At 37.4% G+C, this 21,211-nt stretch overlaps 1 protein-coding gene across 6 annotated transcripts in view; it reads left to right on the plus strand.

Moving 5' to 3' along the window:
- DCLK2 (doublecortin like kinase 2) overlaps positions 1 to 21,211 on the plus strand; it is an 89,830-nt gene that overhangs the window by 30,721 nt on the left and 37,898 nt on the right. For 2 of the 6 annotated variants that reach the window (XR_010884379.1, XM_067297805.1), the window contains exons 3-7: positions 10,741 to 10,812; positions 13,958 to 14,060; positions 16,175 to 16,276; positions 17,613 to 17,663; positions 20,801 to 20,895. Coding sequence is in view for 4 of the 6 variants with exons in the window: in XM_067297805.1 (XP_067153906.1) it covers positions 10,741 to 10,812; positions 13,958 to 14,060; positions 16,175 to 16,276; positions 17,613 to 17,663; positions 20,801 to 20,895 (423 nt within the window). In the remaining 2 variants the exon portion in view is untranslated. The remainder of the gene's footprint in view (positions 1 to 10,740; positions 10,813 to 13,957; positions 14,061 to 16,174; positions 16,277 to 17,612; positions 17,664 to 20,800; positions 20,896 to 21,211) is intronic. The other 4 variants (XR_010884380.1, XM_067297807.1, XM_067297806.1 and 1 more) reach the window with 3 other exon arrangements.

A 21,211-nucleotide genomic window follows, 5' to 3' on the forward strand; every position in this document is an offset into this window, starting at 1 on the left:
AGAGTAGAAATAGGGACACTGGTAACCTCCTAATGAAGGAGGGTGCCAGAACTTATACCCCTGCTTTAGCAATAGCTACTAAAAAGATTAAGGCTAATACTGCTGTAAACAAGTGCAGGAGTGGTCGAAATTCTAACCAGGACTTCAGTAAATAGAGAAATTCCCTCATTGGGAGGAACTGTAAGAGGGAAAGGTTTAAATGAATCTGTTAGTATAACTATAACTTGAGCTTTGGTGATGATATCCTGACACATTTTCATATAAAAGCCTGCTTTACCTTTATGATGGTTTGTATTATATCAAGACAGTGGTGATATTTCCATGTCCGAAGAGAATGTCAGAAATCATTACTGAGGGAGCATTTTCTGCAGTTGGAGAGCATCAGGTAGTTGTGGCCTAAGGAAGAAGAAAATGACAAAATTTACAGTGCTTCTGTGTCTGACACAAGGTACCGGCAAAATACCAGTCAAAGCAGAACATTTTTTTATGTTTATTCAGGATCGGATGTAATGGAAGTTAGTAGAAAGAAGAAAAGACAAATCAGGCAATGTGCCCCTTAAATCAGGATGCCACTCAAGACATACCTTTTGGAGGTGGAACAAATAAAACCTTGACCTGACTGCGAAAAACTAGAGTAATGGGGTGAATACCATGTTGTACTTTTAATCAGAAGTGTCCAACAGTGACAACCTGCCACAGTGTTTCCTTCAAAGCTGTGTATTTTCTCTTCTGAGCAGAACCAGTATCTGCTCCTGATCAGCTTTAGGCACTCACTGCTGTTGCTGCAGCTAGTCGCAAGGTAGGTTTGTGATTCAGAGAGGCTGCCCATACTCCCCTTACTCGAATCTTTTGCAAGCTGAACATGTTTGCCAATGACTTCAGCGTACAGTGGGTGTTTCTGTGCAATTGCATACGTATCGTATCGAAATGCAAGCTGTGAAGCTGTCTCTACTACACAGCTCCCACCTCCATGAAGCAGGGATGGGATTATAAGACATTTCAGTTCCAGGAGGATCACCCCACAGTGAAGAGGTGCAATTGCAGCATGGCTTTAAGTTAGTGGGCTTTGACGCAAACAACAGTGAATTGACAGCAGCCCAGGTTTCAGTCACTATATTAATACCCAGAATGCCGGACTGGTTTATGCAGAATTTTATGCCGGAGCATTGCAACTGTCGGTATTGAATATAGCTACATTAAAGCTGGCCTGGGTTTGTCTACACAAAATGGAAACAGTATTAGCAGAAACAAGTTTAGAACTTGCATGCAGATATACATTTCTGGATAGTAAATACTTGTTTCAAGTTAAATATGGGTCAAACAGATCTTTCTGATCATGAAAACAGAGCTTTCTGGAATTGTTTCATTACTTTCTTCACAATAGTAACTGATCCCACTATGGAACATTTCTTTACTATTTCTGCCTTCTTGCTGAGCTGGAGAATACTCTCGTGGGGAGACAGAAGGGAAAAGAAAGCTGTGAGTGACACTGTTCTGAATCTTCACTAGGGCTAACTAATATACAGAGGAATTATGAACACCTTTGTAAGGATAAAATAGTGTGCCTGGGTGTTTAAAAAACTGACTCTTGAGAGTGAGAAAGAGAGTGTGTGTGTGTTGTGTTAGTGGTATCTAGAATGATGCTGTTTAAAGTGAAATCTGAGGAGGAAGAAAGCCAACTGGTCATCATCAGTCTCATTGATGAAGTAAGCGTGACTTTTGTTTTCTAAACTTTCTTTTGGCTTAGATGATTTAATGATATTATTTTTCAGAGGTTTGAATGGTATATTTACATGGATATTATTTGTGTTTTTCAATACCTTTTCAAACATTGTATGAGCATGGTATTTCAGTCTAATATTTTGGATTGGTATGATTCACTGGAATTACAACAGCTTACCATCATCTCCAACCTTGATATTATTTTTAATGTTATTATAGAACAAACTTAAATCCTATAGTAAATATACTTTTCAACTCCTTATGCCATGATCTTATGTCTGCATAGTCTTAAGTAGGACTTTGTTTCGGTTTTTAGAGGAAGGAGGAAGGTGGAGTTAGAAGTTGTTTTCTATCTTGCAAATTAATCCTTTTAGTGGTAACGAAAATAAATTGTGTGATTCAGGGATTCCCAAATCTTGTTTGCATAGGTATTTCCATCAGTTGCAGCAACAGGTATGGCTGGACTGAGCATCTTGATACCTCCCTCTTTAAACCAGAACAGGGAGTGCAGAGCAAAGGCGTCCAGCCCTGCAGCCAGACTGAACTGGAATTTGATTATTTCCATATGTTGGCAGCTGCAATAGGAACCGCAGGAGAGAGGCCAGAGAGGTGTTGTGGTTATAACAGCTCCCAGTTCTGTGCAAATAAAATAGTCTAAATTCACCTGTTGGGGCAGTATTTGCTGTTCTCACCTGGCCCAGACTAGCTTAGAATCAGGAACTGCCACCATAGCAGGGCTCACACGGAGAGGGTCCCCTGCATCTTTTGAGATGTATGTGTATTGCAGCTGGGAACCCTGGTCTGTTCCCAGTTTTGTTTCTGATTACTTTACCTTAATGATTCTCTCTAACACAGTTTACATTCTTACCTATATTTGCAGTTTAACTAATGCTTTAAAACATCTTCTTTCCTCAAAGTTGAAAACAAGAAAGATAGATAAATACAAATGCCAGAAAAAACTAATTAAGTGAAAACAAGCACAAGATAGTGAAGTAATATTATTTATAGTATGCAGTGGCAGCATTAGGCACAGTATCTCATAACTGCTACTGTCTATATGTGACTATATGTGACTATGTGAATATATATTTGCTCTTCAGTGGGTTATAGGAGTCTGGAAGAAAGAGCTGAATCAAGTGTTGTGAAACATAATTGGAAAAAAGTGAAAAATTCTTTTAAAGTGCCATTGTTGCCTTCTGAGGGTAAAACAGCTAATACGTGACTAACACATGGGCATTACTGTGGTTGATATTATTATTTCAAGAGTGGGTTTGCTCCATTTTACGCTTCATAGTTCAGTATCTTGTAGAAAGAGGCCTGAAATGTATTTTGAAACTTTCTTAAAAAAATTACTGGGCGGTTTGGAAATGGATCATCATTAATGATTTGTGATGTATCACTTGTCCCTGCTCTCTTAACATTTATTTTCAGGTACCAGTAATGAATTCTGAACTAATTAATTCAAAACAGGATGACCTTTCTTATACATTTCAAAAGCACCTACCATATAATTGGTACAGAGGTCAACAAAGCAAGATAATGTTGTCAGGTGCTTCTAAAGTTCAGCAGTCTCTGCATCCTGAAATCTGTTTTGCACCAGACTCTTTTCGGTGGTGCCCAGCAACAGGACAAGAGGCAACGGGCACAAACTGAAACACAGACAGTTCCATCTGAACATGAGGAAAAACTTCTTCACTGTGAGGGTGACAGAGCACTGGAACAGGTTGCCCAGAGAGGTTGTGGAGTCTTCTTCTCTGGAGATATTCAAAACCCACCTGGACGCGATCCTGTGCAATGTGCTCTAGGCGACCCTGCTTGATCAAGGGGGTTGGACTAGATGATCTCCAGAGGTCCCTTCCAACCTCAACCATTCTGTGATTCTGTGATTCTGCCTCCTCAGTAAAGCAATTCAGAAGTAGCAGCACCAGGCTTAGAAACAATGTTGGTCAAAGCAGAAGGGGAGCTGGAAGGAGTCTGGTCCCATCCTCTTGACACCCTCCCTTAAGATACTTGTACATGTTAATAAGATCTCCTCTCAGCCTTCTCTTCTCTAGGCTAAACAGGCCCAGCTCTCAGTCTTTCCAGTCCCCTAATCATCTTTGTAGCCCTTCGCTGGACTCTCTCCAGTAGTGCCACATCCCTCTTGTACTGGGGAGCCCAGAACTGGATGCAGTACTCCAGATGTGGCCTCAGCAGGGCTGAGTAGAGGGGGAGAATCACCTCCCTCGACCTGCTGGCAACACTCTTCCTGATGCACCCCAGGATACCATTGGCCTTCTTGGCCACAAGGGCACATTGCTGCCTCATGCTTATCTTGGTGTCCACCAGCACTCCCAGGTCCTTCTCCACAGAGCTGCTTTCCAGCAGGTCAACCCCCAACCTGTACTGGTGCATGGGGTTACTCCTCCCCAGGTGCAGGACCCTGCACTTGCCTTGGTTGAACTTCATGAGGTTCCTCTCCGCCCACCTCTCCAGCCTGTCCAGGTCTCTCTGAATGGCAGCACAACCCTCTGGTGTATCGGCCACTCCTCCCAGTTTTGTATCGTCGGCAAACTTGCTGAGGGTGCACTCTGTCCCTTCATCCAGGTCATTGATGAAGAAGTTGAACAAGACTGGAGCCAGTACTGACCCCTGGGGGACACCGCTAGCTTCAGGCTTCCAACTAGACTCCGCGCCGCTGATCACAATTCTCTGAGCTCTGCCATTCAGCCAGTTCTCAATCCACCTCACTGTCCACTCATCTAGCCCACACTTCCTGAGCTTGCCTATGAGGATGTTATGGGAGACAGTGTCAAAAGCCTTGCTGAAGTCAAGGTAGACAACATCCACTGCTCTCCCCTCATCTACACAGCCAGTCATTCCATCAGAAAAGGCTATCAGATTGGTTAAGCATGATTCTCCTTGGTGAATCCATGCTGACTACTCCTGATCACCTTCTTGTCCTCCACATGCTTGGAGATGACATCCAGGATGAGCTGCTCCATCACCTTTGCAGGGATGGAGGTGAGGCTGACTGGTCTGTAGTTTCTTGGGTCCTCCTTCTTGTCCTTTTTGAAGACTGGGGTGACACTGACTTTCTTCCAGTCTTCAGGCACCTCTCCTGTTCTCCATGACCTTTCAAAGTTGATGGAGAGTGGCTTAGCAATAACATCCGCCAGCTCCCTCAGCAGTCACGGGTGCATCCCACAAAGTAAGCATGGAAGCCAGTTTGCTAAGCTGTAAATACCTTCACAGTATATGACAGTATTTTCGCATTGAATTTCTGTTGTCTGTGAAATATTGTTTGAGACAGTGAATAAAGAGCATATACCAGCTTAATTTCCTTTCTGTATTACGGCTCACAATTATGAGGAGGATATTTAAGTAATCAAATACCTTTGAAAGGTCCGTATGCCATTTGAATGTATGGCTGACCAATAGCATTGCATAACCAATAAGCTAATACTATAAATATAGAACCGCTAGGTTAGTCAAAAGTGCAGTTGTTGCAAAGAAATAAATAGAATGCTGATTAAATGAATTAACCTAATGTTTAAAAATGTTAAAATATGGAGGCTAGTGACCCAAACTTAAAATACATGCAGAAAGCATTCTTTCACTCTCTAAACAGCTCATTGGATTTTAACAAGATCTTTTTTATGTGAAGCGGTATATATGAAGGGGATAGAACTGAGGGGAAGAGACCTGAATTATTAGAGTACCTACATTTTCTCCCCATCCTATTATAGTGCTTTGAGAAACAGCTTTGAATAGTACAAAATTGAAACATTCTATCAGGAACTCAGAAAACAATACTTTTTTTTTTCTACATAACAACATTAAATCACAGTGAGTCATAGACTTCAACTTATATTTTGAATCTTAGGGTTACTTAATTTGTTGGGGGTTTTTTAATAGAATGTGTGTGCAATTCAAACCATAGGAAGACTTTCATTTAAAACTTAAAGATTCATCAAAATTTGTTTGTCTCTATCAAAGGCCTTTGCATTACAAAGTATATTTATCAAAGGACCTTTCCAGATTTCCACCTTTTCTTATATCTTTTCTGCACTGGCCACACTGAGTTTGAAATTTTTATTTGCTTGTGGAAAGATAGTTCTCATTTAAAGAATTGCTGCATCTGGAATCTCTCCAGGAAACAGTGTCTGCTCGCAAGTACTGGAAACCTTAGATTGCAGCAGATTATAGTTGCATTCACCACCAACTCTTCTGATCTAAAGAATCTGTGAAAGAAATGAAATCAGTTCAGTGCTTGGCCATATGTTTTCATTCTTTTAAGTTCTCCATGGTATGCGAATGCCATGTTTTTCAAGTAAGGTGATTCTAGCTAAGGGCACAAATTTCTATAATAGTGCAAAATGGGTAATAGTGCGCAAAAAATGATATAGTTTATATTTTAATTGCATTTGCATTTTGACCGGGTGTCCCAAAAATTATTCCATGCTATTTTACTGAACTGGATGAGCCAGCTGTCTGTCCTTGCATGTATGCTTTTTCTTTTAATGTTCTTTCTTGATACAAGTAGCTTTTATTTTTAGACTAGCTGCCCTGTGGTAAGAGGGAAGGTTAACTGTGTGAAGTTAGGTGCTATTTTTGATTCTGTGTTAGGCTTCCTAGTTATGATACGTAAGGAAAGAATCTGTTATGCTGACTTGTTTGGGCTGCTGTGATTAATGCTGTGGGCAAGGACATAATCCTTGTCTTGTAACTGAAATATACTGTGTTTTTTCTGTTTGGACAAATTGGATTATAGTCATGAGCTGCATTTGTTAATTCTCTGTTTCTAATTTCCACTTATTTCCATGTTTAGTAGGGCTGTTGTTTCCCTATGTAACACTTGAAATCAAGATGTATGATGTTAGCTTTCACTCTTGTGTGGTATGATTAAAAAAAAAATCAAAATTTACTGAATTTTATTCCTTAAGTGTAATTGTTACCATATCTAAACAGCTGAACATAATCAGTTCAACACTTGTGCATATGTTTTTGCAGAGACCAGTTTTGCCCCTTGGAAGATTGGTGGATGGGCTTTGCCAAAAAAATCCTACAATATTGGAAGGCTTTAAGAAATAAATACGTGTAGGAACACACTTAAAATTGTGCATATTTTTAGAGCTTATTTTTCTTACTGTCATTCACGTTACAGTAAGGATGATGTGTCTATTTGAAATGCACCCAAATGCAGTCTTTCGTTTCCACGTGTGTTCGTTTTCTGAAGTAAGCTTCAAGATTCTGAAAAATATATGCATGAAATCATCTGCTTAAAATTTGAAACAAACACTTTAAAAAGTGCTATGTGCTATACTCTGTCATCTGTTCCAAATGGCTGTGTAGCTGCTGTATGGGTAGTGATGACCTGACCTGTCTGTTTATGCAGCATTTCTGCATTGTCATACTGTATTAGGCGTTTCCTGGGCTTACTGCCAGGCTTTTTCTGTTTAGGAGGCAGCAGGCAAAGATTTAGCATTTCTGTTTGCTTTCTTATTTTTTAGATTCCCTGTGGAACAGGAGGGGTTGTTTCCCTCCCTTCCACTACTGTTCCTCATCACGGGTACCAGTGAAAGGAGGTTCATTTTCCAGTGATGGCTGTAATAATGCGACATTGCCATTGATTAACTAGTCATTTGGGAAGCTGGCCTGGGAGCGTTATTCTCATTATGATCTTTGTTTCAATATTATTTTTTCTGTTTTCCTAAATAGGACAACAAGCTGCCCTTATCCAAGGAAAACTCAACGTTTACAAATTGCTGTACATATATTCAAAAAATATATGGGTCTAAACCCTTGAACTGTAAGCCTGACAGTTACAGACAGCTTCAGAAAATGCTGCAAGAATTTTAAGGGAACTGTTCGTATTGCGGTGAAGAAGTGGAAACACTAACTTTATTTGAAAAGAGGAAGCAAAATGATGATTACAAATATGACTTGTCTGGGAAAATAGACAAATAATTGACTTCTGATTACTCAGAAATTAAGGCTGATGCAAAGGGCAAAGGTAACGACCTTTAGGACAACGTAATTGTAGTCTGGCCCAGTCAGAGAGGAGTAACATTTCCCAGAGAGGATTGCTGAGACACCTCAGATTGAAGGCATTAGCAGGGAGGTCATATCTAAATTTGTCATGCTGACACCAAACAAGCTATTGGCATTTTGTTGCAGCAATACATGGAAAAAAAAACTCTTAAAGAGTTTCTGCCTCGACTGCCTGTTGTAACTCCTGCTGAGCTGAAAACACATATACAATTCCAGCACATGCTCTTATGATTTAATTTTTAAAAACTTTACTTTTTTTACTAAAACTTTGAAGTAGATAAAGTCCTCAGATAACATTTAAAAACACAATACAGTTTACTTCTGTATGTAAATTTGTTTTGATTCCATGAAGCCATGTTAGGGGATAAATTGATATTTTAAGGCTGCCTTCTCTTTATGTTGACTGTTCCACTGTTAGCAAATGAGTCTAAAATAAAAATTACATCTTTGTACTCCGTGGCTCAAGAGGTGAGATATTAATACACTTTACACCTCCAATTTTGCTGTATCAAGAGAATTACAGTTTGCTTGGCTTTGTGTTCTGTTTGCTAGTCATTGCTTCCTGCCTGTTATTTCTCCTTCCTCTGAATCACCAGGTGCCATGTGAAAAGCTACACCGGATGGTCTGACTTGTCTTGAAACAGAAAGATTGGTACAACATAGGGATTCACCTATGGAAATAAATGCTGTTTCTTTATGAAATATCTAGTAGAAAAAAGAAATTGGAGACCATCAGATTAATTATAGTTGGTTACAGAACCCTCTTTAATGTTAAAGATTTGAGAGGAATTGAATTCTTTGGTAATTTTCTAATGTGTTTATAAAACTCTGTGGTTTCAGTTTTTCAAAATTCTGTAGGATTTTTTTTGTGGGAGGTTGAAGGATGAGTATCTTGCAGGTAAAGGTTCATTCAACTTTTCTAATTGTAACTTCATCATGAAGAATAGTTATTCAATTCCTGTTGAATTCTGTCTATAAAAGATGGATTGCTGTTATTGTGTCTTCTGATGGAAATGTGTCTTCTGCCTCTCAGATTCAGAGCCAGCATTAGGTGTTGGTGCAAATTACATTTCTAGGCATATGTGATAGTACTGGGAAAGGGCTGTCTGTAGGATCACAGTTTGTATACTCTAGTCCTGTAGCTTGATCTGACTGAAGCAATATTTCTTTGGGTAGAGCAAACTTCTTAGATTGGTTATAAATATTTGTCAGAAATATAAACTTATTTAAGAGGTAAATTTAATTCGTGAATATGTTATCACTTGAGAGGACTGCGTTAGGCGCCTAACAGGGGATCAGGAAATAGATTTTCAAATGGATGTGTTTCTCTTTATTCCCTGTCAACTCCGCAACTACCGTTTTCACATTCTGACTTGATTTTTTTGCCCAATCCTATAAATTTGTGCTTTTTTTTTCCTATTTTTAAACCACATTTGTGCTTTCAGTTGTGAGATTTCAAAGTACTTTTACCATTAATGGTCTTGCAAACTTCTGTGAACCCTTCTACTTCTGTAGCATAGTGCATATTTACTATTATGTTGCTCTGTTAGAAAGGTTTTTGTGTTTTATAAAAAACTTCTTCCATTAATGTCCCAAGAATTTGTCAATTGAAAAAAAAGTTACATGAAAAGTACCTGCTTTTTTTGTAACAAGCAATTCCAGTTTTGGTTCATCAGATCACTCAGTCTCTTACATTTTTGTTTGGTTTTCTTGCAGTTGAAGCCAATTACAGTTTAATTCTCTTGGTGCTGCCACTTGGATCATGTTGCCTCTGATCTTTAGTCTAATGATGAACACAGCCTTTTTGTGGTCATCAAAAAGCAGCGATACCCAGAGTCATTTGTACGTTCTCACAGAAAACTGATGAGAATCCAAGGGAATAGATTCTTTTGAAACAGATGCACAAAATAGAAAATGCAATGGTTCTAAAAAACAAAAAGTAATGTTGACTTCCAGTTGTGTTTATTCTCAGACTTCTCACACAACATTTTTGCTTCTCCCTATTGCTTTGCATTTCTGCTTGTAATGCTAAGCCATTAGAGGTATTTTTAAAGGACTGGGTAGAAGTCCAAACTGTAGTATCCAAATATGCAGTGCTCAGGTAGGTAGAGTGATGTTTTGAGCAGAAGCAGTGCAGCTGGTTGTGTTTTAGGTAGTCAGAGGAGTACCAATAGGTCTAGTTTTATTCTAAATATAGAGAAGACAGTGAAATTACCAGCAGAACATAGGCAATGTTTGACTAGGAAAGGGTATTATACTTAGAAACATAAATAGGATTTAACACATTTAAAACATGTTAATTAAAACATCCATACTTAACAAGCTAAAATTTTTAAAGCCTTTCTAAAGTAGTTTTTCAAAGTATGTTTCACTTTTGTATTTCTAAAGAGAAAAGAGAAATTAAAGGAAGCATGAAAGTCCTTTGGTGTAAGCCTGTCAAGTGTTGGCTATAATGATAAACCCTAAAGAACTTTCTCATGCAACTGTGTATATCTTCATTAAAAAAAAAAAAGTACTTAAAATAGATTTTTTTTCATTGTTTCTCTATACAAACAAATTGGGTTCATCTTGTTCCTATTAAAAAAGATTATCTGTGATAATTACAGCCACAGACAGGAGAAAGACGTTTTGATACAGCTTTTCTGCAAGGCCACAGATGGAAAGCATATGTTCTAAGTGCTTGTATAGAGCTTTTATGCATATTAACTAGGAAATGACCTGATCTGAATCTCAAAAATGACTTCACGACTGTAACTTTAAAGAAGGTCGCAATGCTGATCTGATTGAAAATCAGATCTCTTCTTGATGCTTAACCTCTTTAAGGTGTCTAAAGCTTTTTACATTTTAGACTTCTTGCATAGAAGCTTACAGATTCAGGACTAGCGAGAGAGTTCTTGCTTGGAAAAATGACCACAGGTTTGACTGTTATTGCTATGATATACTTATGTGCAGCTTAACTAACACCATCTTTGTTCCTCTGAAAAGCATTTTAGGACATATTTTGAAGCACTGAGCAGTTTTTTCAGCAGCATGCACAGAGGAACAAGCACAGAATGGGTAAGATGCAATAAATAGGCATTTAGTGAAGAGTCGCACGCTAGTTTCACAAACCAAATTTTGATACCTAAATTACTGGAAAGGCTGGCATGCTTTTCATATCGGACTACCCACAAAATGATTTTGATCATTTTCCTAGCAAAAGCGCATGTTCTACTGCTAAAGAAACACTTTAAAAAAAAACAATAGATTTTAAAAACTTTTTGTTTATAAAACTGTAGATTGACTGAATCTTGCTCAAAGCAATAAACAATTGCTATATAATCTAAATGTAGATGATCTTTGACTGGAATAGAATTGTGTGGTTTGTGAGTCAGACCACAGTAGACCAGCAACATTCAAAACCCAGTACAAACAATTAATTCAGTTCAGCTTTCCTTTGATACTTTTTTTCCACACAAACCAATTGAGCACTGTTATCATTAGCTCCAACTTATATAATAATTTTAATTCTGTGGGAAATAAAAGACATTTATTTTAGCATTTATTTGCACCTTGGGAGCTGCTCTTTTGACTTTGTTATGATAAAGGCCTACAAAGTTAGCTATTAGGTTGTACTTCCAGGAAAAAACAGATTTCCATGAACTTGGTTTTAAAAATACTACCCTTAAGACATGATTTGGTTATTTGGGCTTGGTAATTTCTAGTAGATGTTCATTGCTTGTTAAATGCACTTTGTTTGTTTGTTTGTTTTATTTTTTTTCCTCCTTGTACTTTTTATGAATAGCCAGTCCAGACTATTTGTAGCAAGATGAAGGATTGCCAGTATTCCCTGTTGGAATATAGTGAGCATCTATGTAAATCTTTCTCGTTCTTGCATTTATCTGGCTTCCAGTTATAAATATAACTGGATACCTTTTACAGTAAGCTAAAGTCTTTCATTGGGCTGTCCCACCCGTGACTGGCAGCTGGCAGTCACACAGGTCAGGTATACAGTGGGTGAGCAAACTGAGAAGCTGGCATTCGACTGCCCTCCAAGATGCAGGTACCATTGCTCCACCTCCAGCAGTTTATCTGATTACTGTTAGTCATGTTGCCGTTGTTGCTGATTGCTCCATTTTTGCTGATTACTCCTCTATATACATGAACACGGGGAGAAAGTATCTGCAGACATTAGTACCTTTTTAAAAGTCTTTACTTCCCCTCCTCATTGTCCATTTACAGAAGATTTTAAGTTGAATTTCCAAGAGTACCTGTGTTGTCTTTTGTGCACAGATTTGATCCTTCCTTTGTAGTTTTCTCTACAAAAGGATGATCCTGCATGCAATTATATCCCTATGTATTTCCCAAAATATTGTGTAACTTGTCATTCTCAGCTCTTTTACTCTCATCTTGGATTTTAGGTTAGGTGAGTTAAAGGGGGGCCTTTAACTCAGAACAGAAAGATTCATGTTAGGCTCTGCTAAGCCACAGCAGTTAACTGTAACCTGCTGGAAACTGCACTGCCAGGGTACCACGGAAATGAGTAGAGTAGTGATGGGTGCATAGAGCTCGTGGAAATGGCACCAAGTTTTGATGTTTTGAGTGTGAACTTATGCTTCATAGAACATTTATCCCTGTTTCCAGCAGTGCAGCTGGGATACATATTTGGAAATCTTTCTCACAACTTTTCATATAACTGTGGGTTTGGACAGCTTATTGGATTCTCTCCCCTCCTCCTCTTCATAGGAGAGAATAGTATTTGATTTTTATTTCTAAAGCTAGTTTTTATATTAACAGTAATGCTCTTGAAAAAACAGGCCTGAAATCTGTGGAAATTGTAACAAGTCCTCCTATTACTAGAGGTGATTATTAAGCAGAGAGGAATAAATCCCACGTTAGCAAAACTTGTCTGAATTTGTCGGGGCTTTGGGGACCAGTTGTTATTGCCTCCTCAGTTAAACTAGAAGCAGCTGGTTGAAGTACGTTTGAAAATGTCTCTAGTCAGTGGTGGTAGATTTTCGTTATAATGATGATGAGCTAAAAGTGAAAGGATTTTGGTGAGGGCTGGGACCCTTTGGCTTCGTAATACAGTAAAACAAATGCTCAGAACTGCACTTGCACTGTAGTGAGGACCTTACTGCAAGGGCAGCTGCTGCTGTTCCTGGGTTAGCTGCCATGACTACTGTCCTGCTGTGAATGCCTGGCCTGAGGGCTCTTGCAGAGAGCTGAACCTCGTTGATATGCTGAGCATCTTTCTGCTGTAGGCAGGAGGGGGCCCTTCCTCGATATCTGCCAGTGTTTACTATTATCATTGTGAGAAAAAATATGCAAATGGTGTTGACAGGTATCTGGAAAGGAAGAAAACCTATTTACCTAGAAGCAGTTGTTTCTTTTACTTCTTCAATTATGTGGTCTTACCTAATGATTCTAATTTTCTTAGTTTCTGCATAGGTTTTATTTCCAGATCTTGTTCAGGGTATGAAATTTTAGAAAGGAATCAGGATAGGGAAAGGGAGGACTTTTAAAATACGTTCTGTGGGAAAACTTTAATCAGTTTACATTAAAAAAAAAATCTTACTACTAGCTACTACACAAAAAAGTGCTTGCAAGAAGGAGTTTCTTTGGATTTCTTGTGAAGTTTTTTAATTTTGTTTCTTTTTAAAGCATATATTTGCTCCAGGACAAGCTGACTTTTTTTTTCTTTTTTTTTTTTTAAGCTTTTGAAGTTTTCTTTATTAGGAAATGCCTTTTAGTAAAAGGGGAAGTAGTTTTGGTAACAGTATATTAAAACATTAATATTAAATGCCTTTGAACATAGAAAAACAAACTTGCAGATGCATTATTTTTAAGTGGAAGAAGGATTTTCCCATAAGCAATTAATACAAGAAGCTTTGCCACTTTGGTACTGTTTGTACCTGTTTCTGTCAAAGCCATCAGCATGCACATGAAGTTATAGGTGAAAATACAAGTATTAAATATAAGAGAAGGTGTTTTTGCAGGTAAGCGGCAGTCATTTTTTCCATTTCTGCAACTGAGGTTTCCTGCCATTATTTATATGGGGAATAACTAAAGTACTTGAGAATTGGAATGTTTCTGTCATTATAAAAGAACATATGGTACCCCTGTGAAAGCACAAACTTAATAAGTGTTGCTGACTAACTACAAATTTAGTGTTTGAAAATACTGCATTTATTTATTTTTCTTTGTATATTTTGCTGTCAAGGTGACATGCTTGCAGGACTTTTTTGGAGATGATGATGTCTTCATTGCATGTGGACCTGAGAAGTACCGGTATGCTCAGGATGACTTCGTGTTGGATCACAGCGGTAAGACTGTACATCCTGAACCCACTGAAAGAGTCAACTTCACTGAGATCTCCCTCCACATTCACTCTTCAACAGCTACATGTTTTAGGAAAATATGCATTGGAATATATTTTCCTGTTCATTAAAATGTTTCTCCAAATCATCATCTAACTCCTGTATATCTAAAAGTGTCCTAATAAACCTGATTTATTTTCTTGGAAAACAGACAATGTTCCTAAAGTAATATGGAGAAGAATTGAATTTTAAAAGATTCAGTCATGTATCTAAATCGATCTAAAATCCATTAAAAACATTTTCTTTTGATATCTGTGGACTCTGAGAGGGTCTCCATATTGCTGTCTTCATGAAAAATTTCAAAAATCACAGAGGCAGCTGCTCTTTTCAGGTCTTGAAGAATTGTTCTGCTTATTTCACACATTCCAGTCTTCTCTGCTATAGACCACATATTGAGCCAGTTTATATCAGAAGATTTTGGGGGGAGGTTTGGGGGCAGGAGGGGAGGAGGTAAGACAAAGGACTTTGCCGATACTGTCTTCCATTGACAGATCACGGATTTAACTGGTTTGAGAAAGCTATTGATCCATAAAGAGAAAATTTGTAGCATAAATTCAAGAAAAAGCTCTGAACTCTACCAGGGAGTTTTAGAATTGGCTTGGAATATCAAATCATGTAAATCATTCTTTTTCTCCTTGTTTTTTCTGTCTATATTGGTTCAGCTGTAGAATCACACTGACTTCATTTTATTAAAAATGAATCTGTGGTAATGAAAACTTGCCCTGGCAAGAATTATCAAATTATTTGAGGAGAGCTTCGGGTTGTGAATAAGATTTTTTTGCCTTGCTCTCAGGTAACTGAAAGCAAAAGCACGTGCTGTTTTTCTAATTTTTACAAAAGTGATAATTTCATTACAAAATCTTTTGTTGCATCAAAAAATATAGGTATATATCTAACCACAGTGATCCATGTACTTGGATGGTTGGGGGATTCAACTAGCTGCCATTCTACTGTTACTGGCAACATGCTGTTTTTCCAAAACTGCCTGACCATGTTGATTCAAATAGTATAATTGTGATAAGGATGGTGTCTTTTTAACATAGTTTTAAACTAGCTAAGACATAATTTTATTCTCATGCAGGCGTGGGAGAAAGTGGTTGTATTAGCTCACACTGCAAATCCCAGTCTGGGCAAAATCATAATTTCCTTTGCAGATCTTAAGGCCATAAGCTTGCTTTTCCCTTTACACTCTGCACAGACTAATTGGGTTCATCTTCTCACTGAGAACCCAGTGACTGAGGGTGTTTTTCTTTCTTTCTCTCTTCACATTCTTTGGTCCCTGCTTCCTGTAACATTTCTGGATGTCTTAATGAAGAAAAGAAGTTTAAAGAAAGATGTGGACATGACTTGACTGGCAGGGGAGGCATCTCTGCTTAACCAGTTCTGATTTTGACTTGGATTACTTTGACATCATAGTGATAAATAACAGGGAAAGTTAGAAGGGAAATTGATACGATTTGATTGGGAGAGATTTCCAGTGGATGCTAACTGTAGGAATTAAAATGTTTCTAAAATGTCAATACATATATGACTATTGATTCCTTTCCCATTTAGGTTGTGCTTTATTTAATGATACATAGCTGATGGTAAATGGCATGTTGTCTCACCTTTTGGAAACTGTAGGCATTTTTCATATCTTTAAAAAATTGATCAGAATGTCAGTTTCTTGCAAAAGAAGATGAGTTGACCTTGCTGTGCCCTATGTGAAGCTCTCATTACAGCATGCAAGACTTACTGAGCTCTCAGAGGAACCTTGGCATCAGCTGACTCCTTTACTCTTTCAGCTGTGCCTAGGTACAAATTTGAACTGTAGTCATAATCCGATTTCAAGGGATGAAGAAATACTACATTCAAAATATTGCAGCATTTGACCAGCACAAAAAGTTTTGTATGGTATGTGGGTTCAAGTTCTGAGATTCTTTTATAAATTTGTTTCATTCAGGTAGGCAAGAATGTTTAGAAAATACTGATTCATTTTCTGGACAATAAACAGCAACAGCAGGGTTTGGAGGAAGCCTGTATACAGAATTGTTTTCTAAACGCCATCTGTCTGCTTGTAGAATGCCGTGTTATGAAGTCATCTTATTCCCGATCATCTGGCATAAAGAATTCTGGATCCAAAAGTCCAGGACCTTCACGTCGAAGCAAATCACCTGCCTCAGGTACAACTTATAGGAAAGAGCTGAGCACATAAAATATATGGAACTTAAAATTTGCTGAATGGGGTGAAGAAACTCTTGTCTCTATGTAAAATACAAGTGCCATGCTTTGTTTCTTGAAGGGAAAAATACTTACAACAGTTTCTCATAGATTTAGTAGTTATTAATTTATAATAGAATATATATTTAGTTTTGAATCCTGAGAAGAAACAGGCTTCCTATTTTTTTTAATTAACACAAAAAGTTTCCTTTTGTGAACACTAGAATAATTTGTGCTAGTTGTACACTTGAAATACATTTTAAGCATGGCACTTGATTTTCTTTATTATACTCTTTATTAACTACAGGATGGCTATGTGGTTAAACTCATATTCTTTGAACTAAAGTATACCCTTAAGTGTTTTGAATTTGAAAGGTTTTTGCTATATAAGCCAAATATTATCAAAATACAGGATTTTGATGTTTCAAATACTTTTAGGAGCTGTTCTGGAATGTTATTGCCCATTAAAAGAGAAATTCTTTCCTGTGTTTCCTATACTTTCACAGAAATATTCACATTGTGTATTCACCTGCAGTTTGACTGAATACCCTGTGTTTCAAACATTGAGGTTTTTGTGCAAATAAATAGAAAGAAGAAACTTGTTTTTCCTTTTTTAGCTCTGCATTTATTTTCTAAATATAATAAAACTTAATTGATTTTTTTTCCTTAGACCTGGAGAAGTAGCCCTGAAATCAAACCATTGAATATGTAAATATACAATGCTCTGTTCTGGTTGTAACTATGCATGTAAGCTCCTGTGCGTGTATTCAAAACTGCAACATGTTCCATATTCTCATATCCATATCAATATTTGTTTTGCTTAATTGATGCTGGTTAAAGTCATTTTATGTCTTTGAGTTCTTTAAAAGTTGAATATTTATCATCTGTTTATAAAGTTTGACTATTTAACTAAAAGGCTTCAAAGAAGGTTTGCAATAACAACAAAAAGAAAAATGTAGCGTGAAGGGCAAGTTTCACAAATGATCTACATTTCATGCAATCCTGTTAACTCCAATGAAATTGCATGGGATATCTATCAACAATGAATTTCATCCAGAGTACTTAGAATCAGCGCTGTCATTTCCTTACTTATTTCTACTTGGACACCTCCATTGGTTAGGTTAATTTGAAAATTTTATACAAAGTGTCTGGTATTTATTCTTCTATTTACTTGGCATTTTTTCTCGTGTAGTCTTTAGTTATCTTTATTTACCCTTCTTCCTATCATGCATGTTCAGAGCTGTTTAATAACCTCTCTCCTTAATGTCTTTTTCCTTTGTGTCAAATATATGAGTACAGTAAAGAGGGGTGGCCACTACTCCAGTGCTTATTCTACATCAAAATCCCCAGGTGAGCCATTATTATTATGGCTGTATATCACCAGTGTGTCTCCTTCCTGTCCATTTACCCTTTTCTCTGTATTTGTCAGTGTTTTTAAAGCCTGAAACATACATTTTGTGCTCTGTAAACCAGAGGCATAATGGGTCTAGCTTGCTTGTTAAAACAGATCATCTGGGTGAGATAAGATAAATGATGCTTTATAGTTGTTGGACATTGGCTAATGGTGTCAGTTAGATTTGCAAAGGTACAATTTGACCACAAGTAGAGGAACATCCTGAGGAGCAGTACATCTGTATTCTAAAACCTATGATAGTAGAAAATTTCAACCAAGGCAGAAAGAGAGGGGTAAGACCTGCTGAAAAAAGCAGTGCAAGAATGTGTACCATAGTTTTGCACTTTAGTTGCAGTTTCTTATATTCCTTTCTTTAATTATGTTATTTCAGCCTAAGTTCTAAAACAACAAAAGGCTCATTTAAACCTTCAGGAAAGTTATCTCTGGCATTGCTCTAAAACACTAAGGCTTTTTTAAGAAACATACTTGCTTTCATTAGCAAAGAAGTTGTGACTTTGGACCATATTTGAATTCAACTTTTTATAAGATACTCACAGGTTTCTCAGTTTTCCATATGCTAAAGAGTTTTAGGCTAATATGTCCTACTTAAGGAACTACAGAGAAGAAAATTATTTTCTATATATTCAACCTGCCCCATACATGTAGAAAGAAACAGGGTCCACATCAAAAGAACTGATACTTAGAAAATAAACTAGAAAGGAAAGTTTTGCCTATAGATTTAGTAAAACAAAAATCAATAGCAATGAACAAGCTTAAGTGCCAAAAATAAATACAGATTGCTTGTATGTTTTCTGAGTAAAAAAAATACTGCTGTCTCAAATAGCAGCTGGCTGACTTCCTATACATGCGAGATTTTTACATATTGGAGGTAGGGCTTTTACTGTTGTTAGAGATGTGTGCCAACTCACATGCAGTCAATCATAGGAAACATTGGACAAACCATATCTACAGACAGCTCTTTTAAATAGGCTTCTCAGCAGAATGTGCCACTTGGCATAAAATCATAGAAGGATACAGGCTGGAAGGGAACTGTGGAGGTCATCGAGTCGAACCCCTGGCTTGGAGCACTGCACTTGTACACCAAGCGCATCTAAGAATCTTAGTAAAGAGTTAAAGTACTGTGAGTGTACGCTGGGAGGCTCTTCCTTGCACAATTAGGATTATGTTAAACACCCAGTTTAGTGGGTCTGTCCATGCTTAAAAAGATGGTAGTGACTTAGAGACAGTAACTAAGGATGCGTCATAGTGTAGGCCTTGATGGTCATGTTCAGGAAAGAATGACCTTTCTATGAGCTGTATAAAGTGAATTTGTGAATAATTTGATTTTTGCTCTTGTAGTAATAGTTGGTCATTTGGAGGCAGATTCTTCTATGGAAACATCTGATTTTTGTTCATGAACTAGCCTCTTTACAGCTCAGAACTGTTTCTGATGCCTAAAGTAAATTGTGTATGACCTTCCAAGAAGCAGAAAACAGTAAGTGAGCATTCAGTAACCCTGTTCATCTTCATACCAGCAAAGTCGTTATAAAATAAGGAAGCATTGTTTTGCTGAGTTTAAAGAAAGGTATCTAAAACAAAGTGATGAGATGCAGTGTTTTTATAGGGCTAGCAGAAGGAACTCATGCTCCTAAAGCCTTTCATCTTCTTAAAAAACTTAAACTGAAGTAAGTTGCCTATTGTTTTGAATGGCAACCCTTGTTAAAGTAAAAAAAAAAAAAATTCCAATAACTTCAGTAGAAAAGAGTAAGCTCTTAGTCCAGAAAAAGATCTGGGAATGTAAATCCAAGCCATCAGATTTCATGATAGATTTACTCTGTAGCTAAATGGTAATTAATTGTATCTTAACATCACACATCAGGGGGAGAAAGATTGTTGTGAACAACAGGGATGTGTGGAAGTTGCAATGCAGTCAGCCTGGCCTACTGACAGATTGACTGTTCAAGTAGTAAAAATAGTAGTTAGAAGGAGTGTTTAGCACTCAGAAAATTTTAGGGTTCTAAGTTAACAGACACTTGTAAAATAAGCTCAAAAGCACTAGTTAAGAAGTGAGACATAACCCATGACAGACTTTTGTATGTGTAAAGGAGATGTGGAGGTGTAATCACTGTTTACTTGGAAGCTAAATTTCCATTTGGCAGATTGCTTCCCCCCCCCCTTTCTTAAAAAAAGGGTTCTTCAGTGTGAATCAGCTATGGAACCTTTTTAGCTCTTAAATTTCTGCCTAGTGTTTTCCTCTACTGGGAAAAATGAGGTTTGGCTAGAGAGAAAATACGTTGCTTCATTTAATATGGACTTTTTTTATCCCATTTGCATAATAAAATTTATCAGTTTGGGTTTTTTTAGGAAAATACAAGGACTGACCTAAGTGCTATTCAAGTCATCAGAGATATAGCAGAAGTTGTATCAGGTCTCTGAAAAACTGGAGTTAAAATGAATGAACTCTTGAAATCAAAGGGGAGAGTATTGTATGTTTTTGCAGACACTCTGACTTCTTGGAAGTTCTGAAATGACCTACTAACTTGTAACTGGGGGGGTTTCCCCTACATCAGTTTTTTTTCTGAACTACTTTTCAAGCTCTGTGTCAACCAACCAGCTCATGTTTCTTGTTTGTTTTTTGTATAAAAATACTTGTGTTTTGGGAAACATTCTACCTAAAAAGTAATGTGTTGATCCAAAAAGGGGAGATGGAGAGACAAATGTTTGTATCTGTGAACACCTTCTTTCTTCATGTTTTATTGGGTGATATTCACATTAAATGATGGAATTAAAACAGACTGTGGTCATTCTTTGTCCCAAGCTCTTGCAATGGAGAAGGAGAAAGTAGGCCTTTTTAAGCCCTCAAATGACAATGAGATATATGTGTGTCATCTTGATCATAATATATCCAGCCATTTGAGCAGTTGTGTGGTATGAGAGCATGTAATTTATTCTTAAATGCTTTGAGTCTGTTTTGATCTTCATATGCAGACTTAAGTGATACTTAATCAGAGAGGCACATTAGGTTTAAAAGCAAGTTAGTTTTTCCTTTTGCTCATCATTTCTTTCCTTTGTTTGCTTTCATTGCCTTGGCCAGTTAATGGAACACCAAGCAGTCAGTTATCCACTCCAAAATCTACCAAGTCCTCGAGTTCTTCACCAACCAGTCCAGGAAGCTTTCGTGGACTCAAGGTGAGTACCAGAACCATCAAAAGAACTGAATTTGTTATTCATTGAATGAAGTGTTACAGTGGTGCTCCAGAATTAATAACTAACTAAATAAATGGGGTTCTAATTCTGTAGGGCAGCCTTGCTAGTATGATTGTTGAGTTGAAGTGGAAAAGAGATCTGAAAAAAGGTGTTTGTTTGTTTTTTGTTTTTTTTTTGGTTTGCAGGGTGGAACCCTCAGCTTAGGGAAGGAGAGTGATGGTAGCTTGAATTTGCCAGTTTGTCCTTCAGATTTTTGTTTCTTGGACCGGAAAAATCCCCCAAGTAATTTATGGTCTTT

This window comes from Apteryx mantelli, chromosome 5 (genome assembly GCF_036417845.1).
Source record: "Apteryx mantelli isolate bAptMan1 chromosome 5, bAptMan1.hap1, whole genome shotgun sequence".
Lineage (NCBI taxonomy): Eukaryota > Metazoa > Chordata > Aves > Apterygiformes > Apterygidae > Apteryx > Apteryx mantelli.